This window comes from Mobula hypostoma, chromosome 1 (assembly GCF_963921235.1).
Source record: "Mobula hypostoma chromosome 1, sMobHyp1.1, whole genome shotgun sequence".
Taxonomy (NCBI): Eukaryota; Metazoa; Chordata; class Chondrichthyes; order Myliobatiformes; family Myliobatidae; genus Mobula; species Mobula hypostoma.
In genome coordinates this window covers 86,640,651-86,659,810 of record NC_086097.1, presented here as the reverse complement: position 1 = coordinate 86,659,810, position 19,160 = coordinate 86,640,651, and the positions used below count along the sequence as shown (strand labels likewise).

At 40.2% G+C, this 19,160-nt stretch overlaps 1 protein-coding gene across 5 annotated transcripts in view; it reads right to left on the bottom strand.

Annotated features, from left to right (window-relative positions):
• pcnx1 (pecanex 1) overlaps positions 1 to 17,662 on the bottom strand; it is a 264,326-nt gene extending 246,664 nt beyond the window's left edge. For all 5 annotated transcript variants that reach the window (XM_063052231.1, XM_063052251.1, XM_063052241.1 and 2 more), the window contains exon 1: positions 17,346 to 17,662. In XM_063052231.1, coding sequence (XP_062908301.1) covers positions 17,346 to 17,498 — 153 coding nt within the window. In that variant the 5' untranslated portion in view covers positions 17,499 to 17,662. The remainder of the gene's footprint in view (positions 1 to 17,345) is intronic.
• Positions 17,663 to 19,160: the final 1,498 nt, after the last annotated feature.

The window sequence follows — 19,160 nt, the reverse complement described above, 5'->3', positions numbered from 1 at the left end:
ATACACGAATGGGTTCCTTATATCCAGTCTACTCCGCAATTTAGTTTTCGTTGCATTCATTGCAGAGATATGTTGGAAATGGAAGCAACATTTTCAGTGCTTCTGTAGCTATCTCAGGATATGTAGCCTTGACTTTGATCCGGAATGCCGGCAGAAATGTTCTATCAAACGTACTTTTCAGCCCGCCGTCATTTGCAAGCTCAAGAAGTTGATCTCCTTCCCGCACTGACATGGGTGACGCATGTGTAATGACCTCGCGTGCGTTCGAGCTCAACAGTGGGCGTGACAGGGAATGAGGAAAAGTGCAGCTGATTCATATCGCCAACTCGTATTGTTTCCTCGCAGCCCGGTAGCGCATGCCTTGCGGCCCCGTACCGGTCCGCAGCCCAGTGGTTGGGGACCGCTGATGTAAAGGAAATTTATAGTTAACATTATAATGAAATCTCATTCAAATTAGTCTAAAGATGGTGTTCTTTTTAAATCATGTGACTTTCTGAATGTGTGCTTCATTGGCATTGCTAGTATTCAAAACCTATTTCTACCTGCCATTATTACATTCCTTCTGGCAAAGCTGCTCCCTCAATGCCACTGGACAGAATGCTCTAGCATTTAGATTTTGTGATGGTGAAGGAACAGTGATATAACTCCAAGTCATGATGATGCATGACTTGGGAAGGAAATCTGCATCTGGTGGTGATTGTCAATCTTGTCGGTAATAAAATAGATTGTTTTAGAATATGCTGCTGGATTTCCAAGATAAATAATAGCACAAACAGCAGCTATTGTGCACCAGCTGGAGGGAATGAATGTTTACTTGATAAGAGTGATGGCAGTCAAACAGATTGCTCTGTCCAGGATGGCTAAACACCATCACCAACCCTCCTAACCTTATAGTATTGATGGTGGTGGGGAGGGGTGGAAGTGGGTTTACTTGGTAAAGGTAATAAATTGAATGCTGATGATCAGTGGCTAGATTCTCTTATGATGATGACTGTCATAATCAGGTACTTATAAGTTCCTGTCTGCATATCATGGAGCAGGGATGACCCTCCAGTCACAATAATCCTCCTCAATTTAAGGTGTGACACAAACCTTTAATGGCTTTCAATTTTATCGGGGCTCAATGATGTCACACTCAAATGCTTAATGTAATAACAGTGATTTTTAGTTCGCCTCGAGAATTCAGTTCTTTGATCTACACTTGAACCAAGGTTGTGATTATTGTGCCATTGTATCACTCATAAAATCAGACATGTTAAACTATAGCATTGTCATAAACGCCAATTGCTGCAAATGTCACAGTCAATTGCTAGACTAACTGGTGGAATATCACACCTCATTTAGATATCCGTCCTCAGATGCCCGAAAGAGGACTTAGCAATGTCAAATAGGGTGGGAGTGATTTTGCAATGTTAATGTTTACACCTATATCAAAGTGGGCTGATTTGTCTAATTTTATCTTTTACCTTTTTAAACAAAGTAGTTGCAACATAACTGAGGGGCTCAGAAAGAAAAAAAAATCAAGACATCTTTCTCATTGACACCTTTGTGAAAAAGAGTAAGTTTCCACAGGCTATAACCATCTCTACACAACCACTTGGAAAAAAATATGGCTGGACCATGGATTACTGAATGAGGGCAGGTCAGTTGAATTAAGAACAATTCCTAATCCCAACAGGTTGCTTGATCATTAAATTGATACATTTTTATTTTTCTGGTTTTTCCTTTACACAAATCAATAAGGCCTTTGAGAATCAATATTGTGGCTCCATTTGATATTGGCAAACTCAGCACCAAAGATTAAACCAATGACTTTTCAGCTATCAACAGAATAACTTACTGTGTCATGAGGGAAACTATGTGCAAGGGATTCCTGGAAAAATTATCTTTCCTTTATGACTAGCTGGTACAGGAACTGTAAGATATCTGACCGCAAGTCCCTTCAAAGGATTGCAAGGAATGCTGAGAAGATCTCTTCAATCCATCAGAGATATTTATCAGGAATGCTGCGCATGCAATGATCTCTCCCATTCATCCAATTACCTCTCTGACTTCCTACCATCAGGCAGGAGGTACTGTAGCATTAGGGAATGAATTGTTAGGATGGAAAACAGCTTCTTCCCTCAGGCCATAAAAGTATTAAATTTCCTGTCACCACCCAGGTATCAATATGCATAAAGCACCGGTAGCATTATACTGTTTACTTTTAACTTGCGTCACAAATGCATCTTTTTATTTATTAAATTTACTAGTGGTAATATTACTTCATGTGTTATGTGTAAGTTACATGTATTGTGCTCTGCAACTTGGTCTGAAGGAACGTTGTTTAGTTTGACAGTATACATGTATACAGGTGAGTAACAAATGTAACTTGATTTGACTAAGGAGTAAAGTGTTTTCCATAATGTGGTATATGGAACAGAATATTTGATTTAGTCTATCTTAACTCCAAGAGAAAAACAGTGCAAATTGGCTTTGGTGGCTCTTGATTAGAGAGACCATAAAAATTGTTTCCTTTTCCTGATTTAGTAACTATCTGCAGGAAAATAAACATGCAAATAGCCAAGTGAGAACAAAGTCTGCCTTTGACATAATCAAAGAATGTATAGCTGAGGGTTTCAAGAGAAAATGAAGGAAGAATGAGCTTTATTTATACTCTAAAAAATGTTTCTAAATATTGCCACATAAAATATTTTTGTAAATATATTGAGCCTACTCTGGCTGCTCTGGTTCGAGACAATGTTGGCTTGCTTCTATTGTTTACATGATGCGTGTTTTTTTCTCTTTCTCTGCACAGTGGTTCTTGGTCTTTTTTTTAAAATTGGGGTTATTCGGAGTTCTTGCTTTGTGGCTGCCTATAAGCTGATAAATTTCAAGGTGTATAATTTATACACTGATAATAAATGTGCTTTGAATCTTTGAGTATAACTGCCAAGCTAGAACAGTGAAGGACGCTGTCTTAGGTTATCAGGCTAATAACTCAGAAGACTGGATTAACAATACAGAGATGCAAGTTCAAATCTCACTACAATAGTATGTTAGCAAAATTGTCCTAAAAGCCCAATTTAGCTAATGTTCCTCATCATGAAATATACAAATCTGCACAATCTGGTCTAAAGGTGACTCCTGTCCCTAAGCAATATGTTTGGCTCTGAACTGGCCTAACCCACAAGAGAAAACTGAAAGGCAAAATAATGTAATTTGACAAAATTCTACAATAACAATTTGAAGTTGAGCAGTGGCTACTTGAGAACTGTTGGAAATAAATATGGTGCCCAAAAGCAAGTTCAAGCTTATTGTCATCCAACTGTACATATGTATACAGCTAAATGAAACAACATTCCTCTGAGACCAAGGTACAAAACATAGGACATATACTATATACAGCTCATGAAATAATATTAATATTGAAAGATAAAAAAATTATAGGTGAATAAATTGACAAGGTGCATATATGACATATACTTTAATATACAACAGTGTAATGCTACTGGCAGTGTCATGGGTAATGTGTACTGGGTGACAGCAGGGTGTTCAGGAGTCTCATAGCCTGGATGTAGAAGCTGTTACCCAGCCCAATAGTCCTTGTTCTTAGAATTGCGGTACCTTCTGCCTGACAGTAGGAGGTTAAAGAATTGTGGGACAGATGGGAGGGGTCCTTGACAATGCTGAGGGCTCTGTGAATGCAGTGCTTCTGGTGTATGCCCTGGATGTGGGGGGTAGGGGGAACAGTTAGAGACAGCAAGAGTGACAGCTTATGTGAGCGGGTGGGGGTGGTGGATAGGGACAGTGGTGGGATGCTCAAATTAGATCAACAGAACATTCAATGATAGCAATTACAACAATTCAACTTAATTCTACCGTAAATATTCCACAAAAACAATGTTGTTAAATCATTGGGAAACACAGCTGATCAAGGAAATTGTAAAGAGAAAGGAGGTTTTGGGTTGATAGCCTTCTTTTGCCCACTATTTGCTTCTACAGGAGCTGGCCTCCTCCTTCCAGAAAAGAGAATGATCTAAGTGCTCCAGGCTTCAACTCTAACTTTTTTTAAATTTCCTTTTCAAGACTTGCTCAGAAATCTTTGGTGAACATTATCATGTATTTAATAATGAAGATATTGCATTTGGATGTATGATGCCCAATGACCTGTTCTGAGCAGTTAAGAACAATACAATCAATTTCAAACTCAATAAAGACACTTGAAAGCTCATTCTAACCTCAACTATTGGATTTTGTTTTCTCATTCAAGCAGCTGCTGAATAACTGATGACTTGGTGTCTTGCCACCCTCTTCCAATATTTCTGTATGTGCTCCTAGTTACAGAAATCTGCCAATATTGCTTCTGAATTATTTAGACTCTTTACCACTAGATATCACAATGGTTGTGCCATAAAGTTGTTTGAATATGTTCGCAAATGGGCATCTGTTCCTTCCTTTTTATTGCAGATTAAATGGTTCTAACTTTGTCGAATAAAATTTTAAAAGTACAAAAAGTATAATTTACACAAATATATTCATTTGTGATTTTACTCCAACTGGCATAATTTTTGTTTAAACATGAAATTTCAGGTCACATGATGAGAAGCAACACAGTAAAATCTTGTGATATAATTCCCATTTTCATATGCAGATAGCAGAAAAGACATTAATCAAATAGTATATCTTGGAACAATCAGAAACAAAACTCCAGACAATATATATCATACTTAGGGAAATTAAGACCATAAAACATGAGTGCAGAGTCAGGCTATCCGGCCCTTTGAGTTTGCTCTGCAATTCCATCATGGCTGCTTTACTGTCCCTCTCAACCCCATTCTCCTGCCTTCTCCTTGTAATCTTTGATGCTTAACTAATCAAAAACATGTCAACCTTTGCTTTAAATATACCCAATTACTGAGCCTCCACAGACATCTATGGCAATGAATTTCACAGACCCACCACCCTCTGGCTAAAGAAATTCCTCTGAATCACTCTTCTAAATGGATGTCCCTCTATTCTGAGGCTGTGTCCCCCGGCCCTAGACTCCTCCACTATAGGAAACATCTGCTCCACATCCACTCTATCTAGGCCTTTCAATATTCAGTAGGTTGCAATGAGATTCTCCATCCCCTAATTCTTCTAAACTCCAGTGAGTACAAGCCCAGAGGCATCAAATGTTCTTCGTTTTTTTTTTAACCCTTTCCTTTGTGGAATCATTCTTGTCAACCTCCTCAGGACTCTGCCCAACGCCAGAACATCTCAAAATGAATACCAACATTGCATTTGCCTTCCTTACCACAACTCAACCTGCAAGTTAATCTTTAAGGAATCCTGCATGAGAACTCCCAGGGCCCTCTGCACCTCCAATTTCTGAATTTGTTCCATGCTTAGAAAATAATCCACGCTTTATTCCTTCTACCAAAATGCATGACCATTCACATCCCTATACAATATTCCACCTGCCACTTTGTCCATTTTCCCAATCTGCCCAAGTCCTTCTGCAGACTCCTTGCTACCTCAACACCAATTGCCCCTCCACCCATCTTCAAATCATCCACAAACTTGTCCACAAAGCTATCAACTTCAACCTCCAAATTATTGACATATAATGCAAAAAGTAGCAGTCCCATCACTGACCCCTCTCGAAAACCACTACTCACTGGCAGCCAACCAAAAAAGGCCCCTTTATTCCCACTCTTTGCCTCCTGCCAATCAGCAAATCTTCTATTCATGTTAGTATCTTTCCTGCAATACCATAGACTGTTACCTTGTTAAGCAATCTCATATGCAGGACTTTATCAAAGGCCTTATGAAAATTGATGTAAACAACATCCACAAACATTCCTTTGTCTATCCTGCCTCTTCTTTCCTCAAAGAATTCCAACAGACTTATTAGGCAAGACTTCCCCTTAAGAAAACCATACTGAATTTGGCCTACTTTATCATGCACCCCCATATACCCCAAAACCTCATCTTTAATAATGGATTCCAGCATCTTCCCAACCATGAATTCAGGCTAACTGGCCTGTAATTTCCTTTCTTCTGTCTCCCTCCCTTCTTAAAGAGTGAAATAACATTTACAATTTTCCAGTCGTCCAAAACCATTCCAGAATTCAGTGATTTGTAAAAGATCATGACTAAAGCCTCCAGAATCTCTTCAGCTACCTCTTTCAGAACCATGGAATCCATTTGGTCCAAGTGACTTATTTACCTTCAGACCTTTCAGCTTCCTAAGCACCTTCTCCTTTGCAATAGCAATTACGCCTCTGACACACTCAAATTTCTGGCATACTGCTAGTGTCTTCCACAGTGAAGACAGATACAAAATACTTAATCAATTAATCTATCATTTGTTCCCCATTACTACCACTCTAGCGTCATTTTCCAGTGGCCCAATATCCACTCTCTCCTTTTATTCTTCATATATCTGAAAAAGCTTTTGGTATCCTCTTTTATATTATTGGTTAGTTTACATCTTTTATCTCCCTATGGCTTTTAGTTGCCTTCTGTTGGTTTTTGAAGGCTTCCTAATCCTCTAATTTCTAATATTTTTTCTGCAGTGGAATATCCAGCTACAAATCCAACTTTAACACGAGTACCACTTCCCTTGCCAGATTCTCAATTCGCTCAGATTTCAATATTCATCCGAAACAACAGATTAAGTGCCAATGTTTTGACACTTCAAACTGTGCATACAACAAAAGGAATGCACAGTTGACAGTTTGAGTGTCCATTAATTCAACCAATCATTATAGTAACCTCCTTAAGTGTTGGGGGTACAACAGGGATACAGAAAATGCTATTGATTATAATCAACATCATGTAGTTCTTTGTCTTAACTATAACATTGATCAGTATTCTAGTTAGGACAGATGTACCGAAGCTCCCTGAAGGTGGCTGCACAAGTCGACAGGGTGCCTCATTTCATATATGTTTGTCTTTATTAATCAAGGCACTGAGTTCACAGTCAATGGAGCAGGAATTAATGCTGTAGCTTTATAAAACTCTAGTTAGGCCACATCTAGAGTATTGCATTCATTTCTGGTTGACACACTTCAGGAGTGATGTAGAGAATACACAGAGGGTGCAGAAAAGGTTTACTACAATTTTGCCTGGATTAGAGGGTATGTGCTATATGGATAGGTTGTACAAATCGAGGTTGTTTTATTCTGGAGTGGCAGAGGCCACAGGGAGACCTTACAAAAATCTATAAAATTATTAGAGGCGTAGAAAGATGCCAACTATCTACTCTTTTTTCCCCAGAGCCAAAATGTCTAATGATACAGGGAACACACACAAAATGCTGGTGGAACACAGCAGGCCAGGCAGCATCTATTGGAAGAGGTACAGTCGACGTTTTGGGCCGAGACCCTTCGTCATGTGGTGGGACAGATAGAGATATTTAAGACATTCTGAGATTGGCACACGAATATATGGAGAATGGTGGAACGTAGACAATAGGCAGGCAGAAGTGTTTAGTTTAATTAAGCATGATCAATTTAATTACTTTGGAATAACATTATGGCTAAAGGCCTGTTTCTGTGCAAAATACGTTCCATTGGTTAAAGCCGTGTGCTCTCAGTTGTACATCCGTAGACTTTTAGTAAGAACAAGAGAAACATCCTCAACCTCCATTTCACTAAAACAATCCGAGACTCATTGGTCAAATTCTGTCATTGGATGGGTCCCCAGGGCCTGATGGACCAATCCCAGGTTATCAAGAGCCAAGAAAAGAGAATGCTGGCACCTTGACGAAGATCACTGTATCCTTTCTAGCCATAGGTGAGATCCAGGAATGAGACAATAGCCAATGTTCATCCTTTACTCAAAAAGGAAAATAGAAATAATCCAGGAAATTATAGGCCAGTAAACCACACATCAGGAAGCAACTGACAAGGATTCTTACAGACGGGATTCATGAGCATTTAGAAAACCATTGGCTACTTAGGGATAGTCAGTATGGCTTTGTGGGGCAGGTCATGTGGAGTTTGTTTTTTTTTGAGGTGAAGGTGGTTGATAAAGGTGGGTAGTAGATTTTGTCTCTTATACTTTAGCAGGGCATTTGATAAGGTCCCTCATGATAGGCTGATCTAGAACTGTGGTCCCCAACACGGGGCCGCAAAGCGTGTGCTACCAGGCCACGAGGAAACGATACGAGTCAGCTGCACCTTTCCTCATTCCATGTCACGCACTGCTGAACTTGAACACCCCCCCCCCCCCCACCGTCGGCCGGTTCGCAAGAATATTGTCAATAATAAAACCGGTCCGCAGTGCAAGAAAGGCTGGAATTTTCTAGAAGATTAAGATATATGGGATCCAGGATGATTTAGTAGCTTTGATGCAGAATCAGCTTGCCTATAGAAGACAGAGTATCAGAGGCAGGGTGTTATTCTGGCTGGAGGTCTGTGACCACTGGTGTTCTAAAGTGATCAGCGTTGGGACCTCTGCTGTTTGTGAACATATAAAATGACTTCAATTGAAAATGTAGACGGTTACTTTGTAAGTTTAAAGCTGACTCAAAAATTAGTGGAATTACAGATAGTGAAGAAATTTGTCAATAGTTATAACAGGATATAGATCAGTTACAGATATGAGTGGAGAAAGGACATAATGGAGTTTAATCCAGGCAAGTGTGAGCAGCTGCACTTTGGGATGTTCAATGTAAGAGGAAGTATATAGTTAATGGCAGGAACCCCCCCAGCACCGACATATGGAGGAATGTATCCAAGTCCCTAGTTTCCTCTAAATGGCAACACATATAGACAGAGTAGTTAAGAAGGCATATGGTATGCTTGCTTTATCAGTCAGCACTGAGTGTAAGAGTCAAGAAACCATGTTGCAGCTATTTAAAACTTTGGTTAAACCACATTTCAAGAATCATGTGTAGTTCTGATTGTCCCATTACAGAAAGGATGTGGAGGCTTTAGAGAAGGTGCAGAACAAGGGGGTCCACACTGGGGGCTATTGGCTACAAGGAGAGGTTAGACTAACTTGGATTGTTCTCTCTGGAGCATTGAAGGCTGAAGGGAGACCTGATAGTTTATAAAATCATGACTAGGCGTCGATAGGGTAGAGAGTCAAAACCGTTTTTCGGGGTACAAACATCAAATACTCTGTGGCACAGCTTTAAGGAGACAGAAGAAAAGTTTAAAGGAAATGTGGGGGGCAAGGTTTTTCCTAAATAGAGAGTAGCAGGTGTCTAAGTGCACTGCCATGAATAATGGTGGAAGTAGATAGTGTAGTGGCATTTCCAAGGCTTTTAGATAGGCACACAAATGTGCAGGAAATAGAGGGTCATGAATCATATGCATTTGAGTTTAATTTAGCATTACGTTCAATACAGACATTGTGGGCTGAGGGCCTGTGTATTCACTACTGTGTTATATGATCTACAAATTATCAGAACTGAGCAAACCCAATTTTCCTCAAGAGACAGCCAAAGACATTGCTACGAATTAATGATCACATTAAGAAAAACTGGCCAATTCTACATTCACTAAACTTCTTCCTAACACTATTACCATCAATTATCCCTTCTCCTCAGTGCCGTGACCTGCACCTGATCCCCCCACCCCAACGCAATATGTCCAAGATGACATTGATATTAGGATCCTTACAATTGCATCACAAGTGCAGAGATCAAATACATAATGCAACATCTATTGAGAAAGGTGGATATTATTTTCTTACTTTCTTTCAGATTATACCATTTCTCATCGAAAAATGTAATTTAATATTGTTATTTACACTGGCGCTAATAAACGCCGATGTGTTATCTGGAAGCCTGAAGAAAATTCATTAGTATTTGAGAAACCTCCACAAAACACTGCAGCTGGGCTTTCTCTTGACATTAGATAAAGGTTCTGCATAATAATGAAATATTTGTGTTATAGCACGTTGGAGTCTTCATTTAATGCAAAATGTCAAATGTGTCACATTATTCATTAAAACTGATGTTCACAAGTTCCATTTACTCCTTCTCCAGCCAATACAGTAACAGCATTACACGAGTTTATTAGTCTCAGTAGCTGACAGAATATACAATATCAATTACTTAGAATTTTGCCTGTCTAGTTATAAAAGCAGCTTTCCCAATTATAGACAAAGGATTTGCAACATGCACGATGCTTACGTCAAGTCAATCCATTATCTCAGTTTCCCAAAGAAATAATGCAGTAGCCCTCAAGGTGTTTTGAGCTTTGTTACTGTTAAGCTGTTTTTGTCGTGGAGTGACCAAGACAAAAGGAATTATATTGGGGCATAAGGAAATAACAGAAATAAAACAAATATTTTGCATCTGTCTATACGGAATTCACAGAAAACCTTCCAAAAAGAGCAAGTCTCAAGATGTAGAATGAATGAACAACTCAAAGTAATTAGCATCAGTAAAATACAGTCCTCACCCATACCTCCTCCACTTCCCAGATATCTACCCTCACCCCATCTCTCCACCGCCACAAGTCAAATACCCCTTGTCCCTACCTACCATTCCACAAACCTCCAAATCTAGCACCTCATTCTCTGTCATTTCTGCCATCTTCAACTGGATCCTACCACTAAACACGTCTTTTCCTTCCTCCCCCCCTCCCCAACTCTCCACAGGGATCGCTTTCTACATGAATCCCTTTTCCACTTGTCCCTCCCCACTGATCTCCCTCCTCGCACTTATGCCTGCTAGTGGGACAAGTGCTACACCTGCACCTACATCTCCTCCTTCACCGCAAACAGTCCTTCCAGGTGAAGACACACTTCACAGGTGAGTCTGTTGGTGTCATTTACTGTATCAGGTACTCCTGGTGCGGCCTCCTCTACAGCGGGGAGGCCCAACATAGATTGAGAGACCACTTCGCCGAGCACCTTCACTCTATCCGCTACAAAAGGTGGGCTTTCCTGATAACCACCCATTTTACGGGTTACAAATGATGTAATGCTGAAGCTTTATAAGGCATTAGTCAGATAGCATTTGGTGTACTGTGAGCAGTTTAGGGCCCCTTTCCTGGCATTGGAGAGGATCGGGAGGAGGGTCACAAGAATGATTCCAGGAATGAAAGGATTAACATATGGGGAGTGTTTGACAACTCTTTGGAGTTTAGAAGAATGAAGAGAAATCTCATTGAAATCTATCAAATATTGAAAGGCCTAGATAGAGTGGATGTGGACAGGATATTTCCTACAGTGGGGGAGCCTAAGTCCAAGGGGTACAGCCTCAGAATAGAAGGCATCCACTTAGAATAGAGATGAGGAGGAATTTCATTTGCCAGGGGTGGTGAATCAGTGGAATTCATTGCCACAAACAGCTGTGGCGGCCATATCATTGTGAATATTTAAAGCAGAAATTGATAGGTTCTTGATTAGTCAGGGCATCAAAGGTTACATGGGTAAAGCAGGAGAATGGGATTGAGAGGGATGGTAAGTCGGTCATGACGAAATAGCAAAGAAGACTTGATGGGTTGAACAGCCTAATTTTGCTCTAATGTCTTATGGTCCTAAATTCTACTTCCTATACCCATACTGAAATGTCAGTACATGGCCTCCTCTATTGTCACAATGAGCCCACTGTCAGGTTGAAGGAGCAACACCTCATATTCCATCTGGGTAGCCTTCAAACTGATGGCATGAACATCAATTTCTCTAAGTTCCAGTAATATACCCCGCTTCCCCTTCTCTGATTCTCCTTTCCTGCTCCCGTCTTCTCCCTTCTCTTCTCCTCATCAGCTCTCTCTAGTGCCTCTCCTCCTTCCCTTTTTTCCATTGTCCATTCTCCTCTTCTTCAGCCTTTAGGTCCGTTACATCCCAGTTTTTCACTTAATCCTTCCTCCCCCACCAACCTAGCTACCTTCGCTCTCCCCAGCTAGTTTCACTATCACATCAAGCTTCTACTCCTTCCTCTCCCCCAACTTTCTTATTCTGGCTTCCTCCCTCTTACTTTCCAGTCGTGATGAAGGGCCTCAACCGGAAATCTCGACTGTTTATTCCCCTCTTTAGATATTGCCTAACCTGCTGAGTTCCTCCAGTATTTTCTGTTCATTGCTCTAAATTTCCAGCATCTGAAGAACATCTTGTGTCAATAAATAATTATCGGAGAAATTATTAAGATTAAAAGGCAATAAATCACAGAACCCAGAGGCCTGCATCCTGGAATTTCAAAGGTTGTTACAGAGATACAGAATGCACAGGCTTGTATTGTTGCACAGAGTATAGTTGATGGGGGTTTATGGAAGGCTGAATCATGAATGACAAATAGATTTGAATTCTCTTTTGTGGTTTAACTAACAGAATGAACTAGTTGGGCTAAGGGTACCACTGTAGCGTAGCAGTTAGTGCAATGCTGTTATAGCTCGGTGTGTCGGAGTTCAAGTCTGGCTTCCTCTGTAAGAAAGTTTGTATATTCTTACCATGTGCACATGGGTTTCCTCTGGATACTTCAGTTTCCTCCTACAGTCCAAAGTCATACTTGTTAGTAGGGTGACTGGACACTGTAAATTGTTTTGTGATTAGGCTAGGGTTAAACAGGGGGTTTTGGTGGGTGGTGCAGCTCAGTACCCTGGAACAGCCTGTTCCACTGTATCTCTCAATAAATAAATATTAGGACTTTCAGATGACATATAGTGACGTGCTGGACAAAGCACAAGGTGTTGGAGCTAACATACTGTAAAGACAAAATGGTGGGAACAAAGAATTCATTTCCAAGATTAGAGGGTGAGATTGGTAGGGTGCACCATGATTGATACCGAGAACTCATCTACATGCATATGGGGCGTATGGGGTGTCAGGGAGGGGTAGCACCTCTGGTGGGGGAACAGGTCACATCCTTTTCAGGGCGGTTAGTCCACCTTTGGTCCCCACCTGGCACTCAGCTCTCACCTGTAGCTCCCCGTAGCTGTTTGCATGCGGCAGTGGCCACACCCCGGGCAATGGCTTCGACAAGCCGGCTAAACCAGGTCAGGGTAGCCGACGGGTCTCAAACCCTCGGTGAGATAGGGAGTTGTCTATCCCAGCATGTGAAGACAGACTCCGGCGGATTGAGCGGACGAGACCAATGGAAGGTCCAACGGTGAAGAAGGCGGTCTCTGCAAGCGTTGTGGAACGTGTAGAGCAGGACAAGACACAGGAGACGTCCTGGTCATCCACTGCGCCTAGTCCCATCTCCAGCCGTCTAGACTCTGTCTTGCCACTGGATCCAGATGGGAATTGGGAAGACAGAGTGAGGCTGACGCTGCGCAACTCTCCCTCACTTAAATCCAAATCACGCGCTAGTCTCGACACCATCATAATGGTGTCGAGGTCCTCATCGACGTCAATGATGGACGAACAACACATGCATACAAAAAACAGAAATGTGAAGTATTACTTTTAAATGATGGAAGGATGCAAGGTGCAGGTATTCAGAGGAAACTAGGTGTTTTAAATAGAAAACACTAGAAGTTATCATACATTCACATCAAGCAATTAAGAAAACAAATGGTATGTTACAAGAACACTTCAGTACAAGAAGAGATGTCTTGCGCCAATTATGCTCTAACAATACTACACCTGCTTATTTGGAACAACTATTAAAGAACAAAAACTAATCTAGAAAAAAGCCCGGATTCCTTTTGTTTATTTGGGATACCATGCCGCTTAGTTGGAGCAGGAAACTGTTGCCAAACAGTTTCTTTTCTAATTAGTGTCATGTTGTGTGGACTTGCATTGCCATTAGACACAACACCAAGCTTTGAGCAAACAGTCTTTAAATGGCATCAGTTGCATGTGCTTGTGTGCAAAAAGCAGCAATTTTTGTCACTGATAGTTGGCGAGAAATAAGCAGCAAGACAATTCGGAACTGTTTTGCTCATTGCAGTTTCAAGCATTCAGGTTTGAAGATGCCAGAAACAACCACTACTTCAACAAGTTAGAAACTACAAAGAATTTGAAGCTATCAATAATCATCGTGAACATTACAAAGAAAATGAAGATTTGAAGGATGCAATTGTCGACAGCATTGTATGAAGGCAGTCCATTATTTGTAATAAGTGTCTGCGCTGATTTTGTTCATTTATGGTCACAAGAACACATTGTGGGTGAATTGTTCCATCGATAAATATTAGGAAGTAATACATAGTTTTATAGTACTACAGTAGTGTTCTAATTTTTTCTGTATTTCATTTGCATACATAATTTGTTACTGGTTTGTCTTTTTAAACCTTTTTAACTACTTCCATGAAACTTCAGCTAATTACAGTTGTTGCTTAATTGGTGGTTCCAATGTGTCCCGGAATCCACTGTACTTTCAATTAGGTGAGTATATGGAAACACAATCAATTCTGACGGGCATATCGGGAACAAAGGGGTCATTATTTCAAAATAAGGGATTAACACTTAAGGTCAAGACAAGTTAAAACAACATCAACCATCAATCAAAATTACTGTGGCTCAGTAGCTTAGTGGTTAGCGTGATGCCTTACAGTGCCAGCGACCAGGGTTCTATTCCCGCCACCGTTTATAAGGAGTTGTAAGCTCAACCCATGAATATGAGTTTCTTCCTACATTCTAAAGATGTACAGGTCACTAAGTTATGGCATGCTATATTGGCAACAGAAATATGGCAATATTTGTGGGCTGCCCCCAGCACATCCTTGAACTGTATTAGTTGTTGATGCAAATGACACATTTCACTGTATGTTTTGGTGTACAAGTGACAAATAAAGCTAAGCATTAAAACTTTAAAACCAGATTGTAGCAAATCTTCGGAATTTATTGTCCAGGAGTGCTTTATTAGCTCCAGCTAATCAAGGAAAGATGGGGTTAGAGTAAGAAAATTGAGCCAAGATAAAAGTTCAGTTATGATCTCATTGCACAATGGAGCAGAACATGGGGTGCATATGGCCAATTTTAACATTCTCAGAGGATGGGTGTGCTCCTAACCCTGTAAGATGCAAGCTTGAGATACAAGATCAAGCTCAAGTGTATTGTCATTTAACTGCACACCTACATACTGCCAAACAAGACAACATTCCTCCAGACCAAGGTGCACAACACGTGTCACACACATAAAGTAATAGTACCACAAATAAATTAACAAAATAATAAGGTGCACATACTGTAAGTTAAAAATTAACAGTATAGTGCCACTGGTGCTTTATTCATGATGAGACATGGGTAGTGCCAGGGAGTTTAGTAGTCTTACAGCCAAGGGAAGACGCTGTTTCTCATCCTAACCAGTTTTGTCCTAATGCTACAGCATCTCCTGCCTGATGGGAGTTTTTTTTTAAAACCTTTTGTTTTTAAATATAAGCAACACACACAAAAAATGCTGGTGAACGCAGCAGTCAGGCAGCATCTATAGGAAGAGGTACAATCGATGTTTCGGGCCAGGGCCCTTCGGCAGGACTAACTAAAAGAAGAGATAGTAAGAGATTTGAAAGTGGGAGGGGGAGGGGTGGATCTACTCCAGCTCTTAGATCCTCTTCCTATAGATGCTGCCTGACCTGCTGCGTTCACCAGCGTTTTTATGTGTGTTGCTTGAATTTCCAGCATCTGCAGATTTCCTCGTGTCTGTGTTTTAAATATATATATTTTATTGATTCTTACATCAAATTGAGAGATCATTAATAACAACACCTGATTTAGGTACCCAGTATTAGCATCAAGCCTTTAAAGACCATTCTAAACCAAAATCTGGTATTTTAAGTTAATCTTGACTTATCCCAGAATTCCATAATTAGAAGAGCAGAGGCACTGAAATAAAGTGAGATTTTGTTTCCTTTCACTGCTCCCTCACATTCTCCACTGCTGGGCCAGTTTAATCCCAAATCCATTAATCCCAAAATCCATCTGAAAACATGAGAGTGTCACCATGATAAAACACTGAGATACAAAATGAGAACTGCTGGAAGAACTCAGCCAGTCAAGTAACATCTGTGGAATGAGAAACCAATTAATGTTACAAGTCAAAGACCCTCCATCAGAAATGAGAGATGTTTTAATGCTTCATCTAAACTTTTTATGCCATCTAAAGTTCACAATACACTTCTTCTCTCTTAGAAGTAAAATACCCTAAAATTACTCTTTCCAAATTCTATCCCCTGCCAAGCACCTTGGGACAATTTATTTCAAAGGCACTCCATAAATGCAAGTTGTTTCCACAAAACCTAGAACCACCAGAATTCAAATCCACAAATCCAGCCTGACACTTTAGGTTATCGACAGCATCATGTACTAGCACAAGTGCTATCTTTCTGGTAAACAAGACGCCACCTGTTACATCAGATAACATGGCGCTAGTTTGCTCAAATGCACGGATGTAATGCCCTATGTCCTTTCCAATACTTCTCTGTATTTCTAAAGCATATTATCTGTTCATCATCCCAATGCAGTTTCACACAACAAACTTCCCAATGGAAGTTTATTGTGTGAAAATAGGCTTTTGTGTTTCACTTAAAGCTACTCTGCAAGATGTAGCTCATTGCCACTTAAACACTTTGGTGACTAAAGCAGTCAGAGATGGGTCACATAATTGTGAATCATTCTTACATTTCACATAACTGTGGCCTGCCTATATGATATACACTATCATACTTTGTTTTCCAAAAGCTACACATATAGTGCCTCAGTTATCATAAAAAAGGCCATCATTAGATACAAGTATGCAGTTGTGAAACATTAATTTTCCATTTCCATATTGTTTTTTAAGCTACACACACAACTCATTTATTCTTACCTTCATTAAGTTCATTTCTCCCAGATGCATGACCTACTAAATTAATCAGGTGATATTACAACCAGTAACAAAACAGAAAAACAACACCAGCTGGCAATATAGGATGGCTGTAGAGAATCCGGCAATCCTTGCAATCGGAATAACAAAGTAGGTTTACATAAAAGACTAGCACATTTATCTAGGTTATAAATGGTTTAAAATATTAATTTCATCTTATTCATAACAATTCCACAAAAACAAACAAGTTAAATGAAAGCATGAGTCAATCTATGTTAAACTAACCCGAAGGAAAATTAAAATTTGTTCCACTTAGCTCTCATATCGCTGTCTAGCAATGATCGCATTGTGTCGAAATATTGAAACCTGAATGTTTTTAACCCCAAAAATCATTGCATTCAAGCTGATTTCGCAATAAGTGCCAGGTATACATCTTGTGACTAGCTTGTTAATTCTAATTCGTCTATAGAAACCAATACAAAATGTATTTATTTTAAACCAGTGTCCCATTGTATTACTCCTACCTAGGCTGTTTTCTTGGCGACGGGACTCTTTCACGCTGTACATAGAGCGTATACCCTGCATATGCTCATCTCCGGAACCCCAACAGCGAATTTCAAAGCAAAAGGAGTGATTAATGGTATAAACTGCACAAGCAGACACTCACCATGTACAGTGTAAATGGGAAACAAAGGAAGAAGAGCCAGATATAGAGATGGAAAGCATTCACAAATGTGTTTTGATGAGGATCATAATACCATCCGCCAGTGATGGAAGCCCAGACTCCCTGTCTCAAGATTTGGAGGGTCTGAGACCCCATTGCTGTCCATATATCAGTCTAATAATATCCCAGCAGTATGAAAGCGGGAACCTTCGTCTCCAGCTATCCTCCTTTGTACATGTAAGACGCCGCTGTGCTGGTGGCTACTGGTTCCAACTTGCCACCAACAGCCATCTTGTCGTTAGGCATCAGCGGCAGCTCGGAGGACTTCCTGTAGTCCTCCAGCTTCAATCCTACTATCCCGGCAATCCCACGATCGTTGCTTGGTAAACAGCGCTGTCGCCCAATAACAAATAACGCTGTGGGAAACCCAGCCAATGAGCGTGTGACGGCCGAGAGGGATGCGCACGCCTCTCTCTTTCTGGGACGGTCATGTTCTATATCTCTTCCTATAGGCAACACGTTGTTGATTTGCTCTCAGTCAGAGAGCTCTGACTCATATGGCGAAGATACTGACTTCGTAAAGCCAAAATATGTTCAGGAATTTTTTTTTCTTGATGGCTCTGATCCATCGACTTGCTTATCATCCTGTCACAAAAATGCTATTGCGTTATTAAGTACGGGAAGAAAGCAATTTGGTTTCACCGAATTCCTTTAAGAGGAATTGGGTTCTTCTTTCTCCTATAACCTGTAACATCATTTCCGCAAAGAATGCTCTCCTTAGCAATAACAAGCATTTATTCAAGCGTATTCGTCAAAGTATTGTACGGTGTATCGGGAATATTACTAACAGAAACTTCGACTTGAATGACATAAATATTTGGATAGGTAACAGGCTTAACAAGTGATTCTTATAGAAAAAGTGTAAGGTGAAGAACCTTAGAGTGCTTTTGAGCTAAATTGCTCAAATAACCTGGAGTAGCATTTTATTTAGGCCCTTCCAGCTCTGCAACCCCCAATTTAACCCTAGCCTAATCAAGAGGCGATTTAACATGACCGATTAACCTACCAACCAGTACGTCTTTGGACTATGCAAGGGAACCCATGGAATCACGAGAAGAATGTACAAACTCCTTATAGACAGGTGGTAATTGAACCCTAGCCACTGGTACTGCAAAGTGTTATGCTAACCAGTATATGATGGAAATGAGAAATGGGACTGAAAGGATTGTTGTGCTTGGAGCCAGCATAGACTCAACAAACTGAATGGCTTCCTTCTGCGTAACAAGTAAGCATTTGTGATCTAAATGAAGTTGGGTATGCAGAATTGGACATCTGAAAAGTGTTGGGTGTATGACATTGAAGTAATATAAGGAGCAAGATCCAAAAGGGTTTTTAATTACAAAATGAGAAGTTTTAACTCAAAACTAGATCAGATCTATCTGGTTAATTGAGCATTGTAGAAGATATGAGGAAACATACCGGTTTTAAATGATAAACACAAAAAGTTCTGCAGCCTGGAAATCTTGAGCAAAGTTCACAGAATGCAGGAGGATATCATCAAGCTAGGCAGCATTTATGGAGGACAATAAACAGTCAACATTTTGGGCTGAGACCCTTCATCAGGACTAAAAGGAAAGGGGCAAAAGTCAGAGCAAGAATTGTTCTTATTTAAGTTAATAAGTTGCTGTGTGAAAATACAGCCATTGTTCTTGTTCTTATTGACAATTGTTTATCCCCCCCCCAGAGATAAGATTACGATTAGTTTTATTTGTCACACATCTGCATCGAAACATTCAGTGAAATATGTCATTTTGTGTC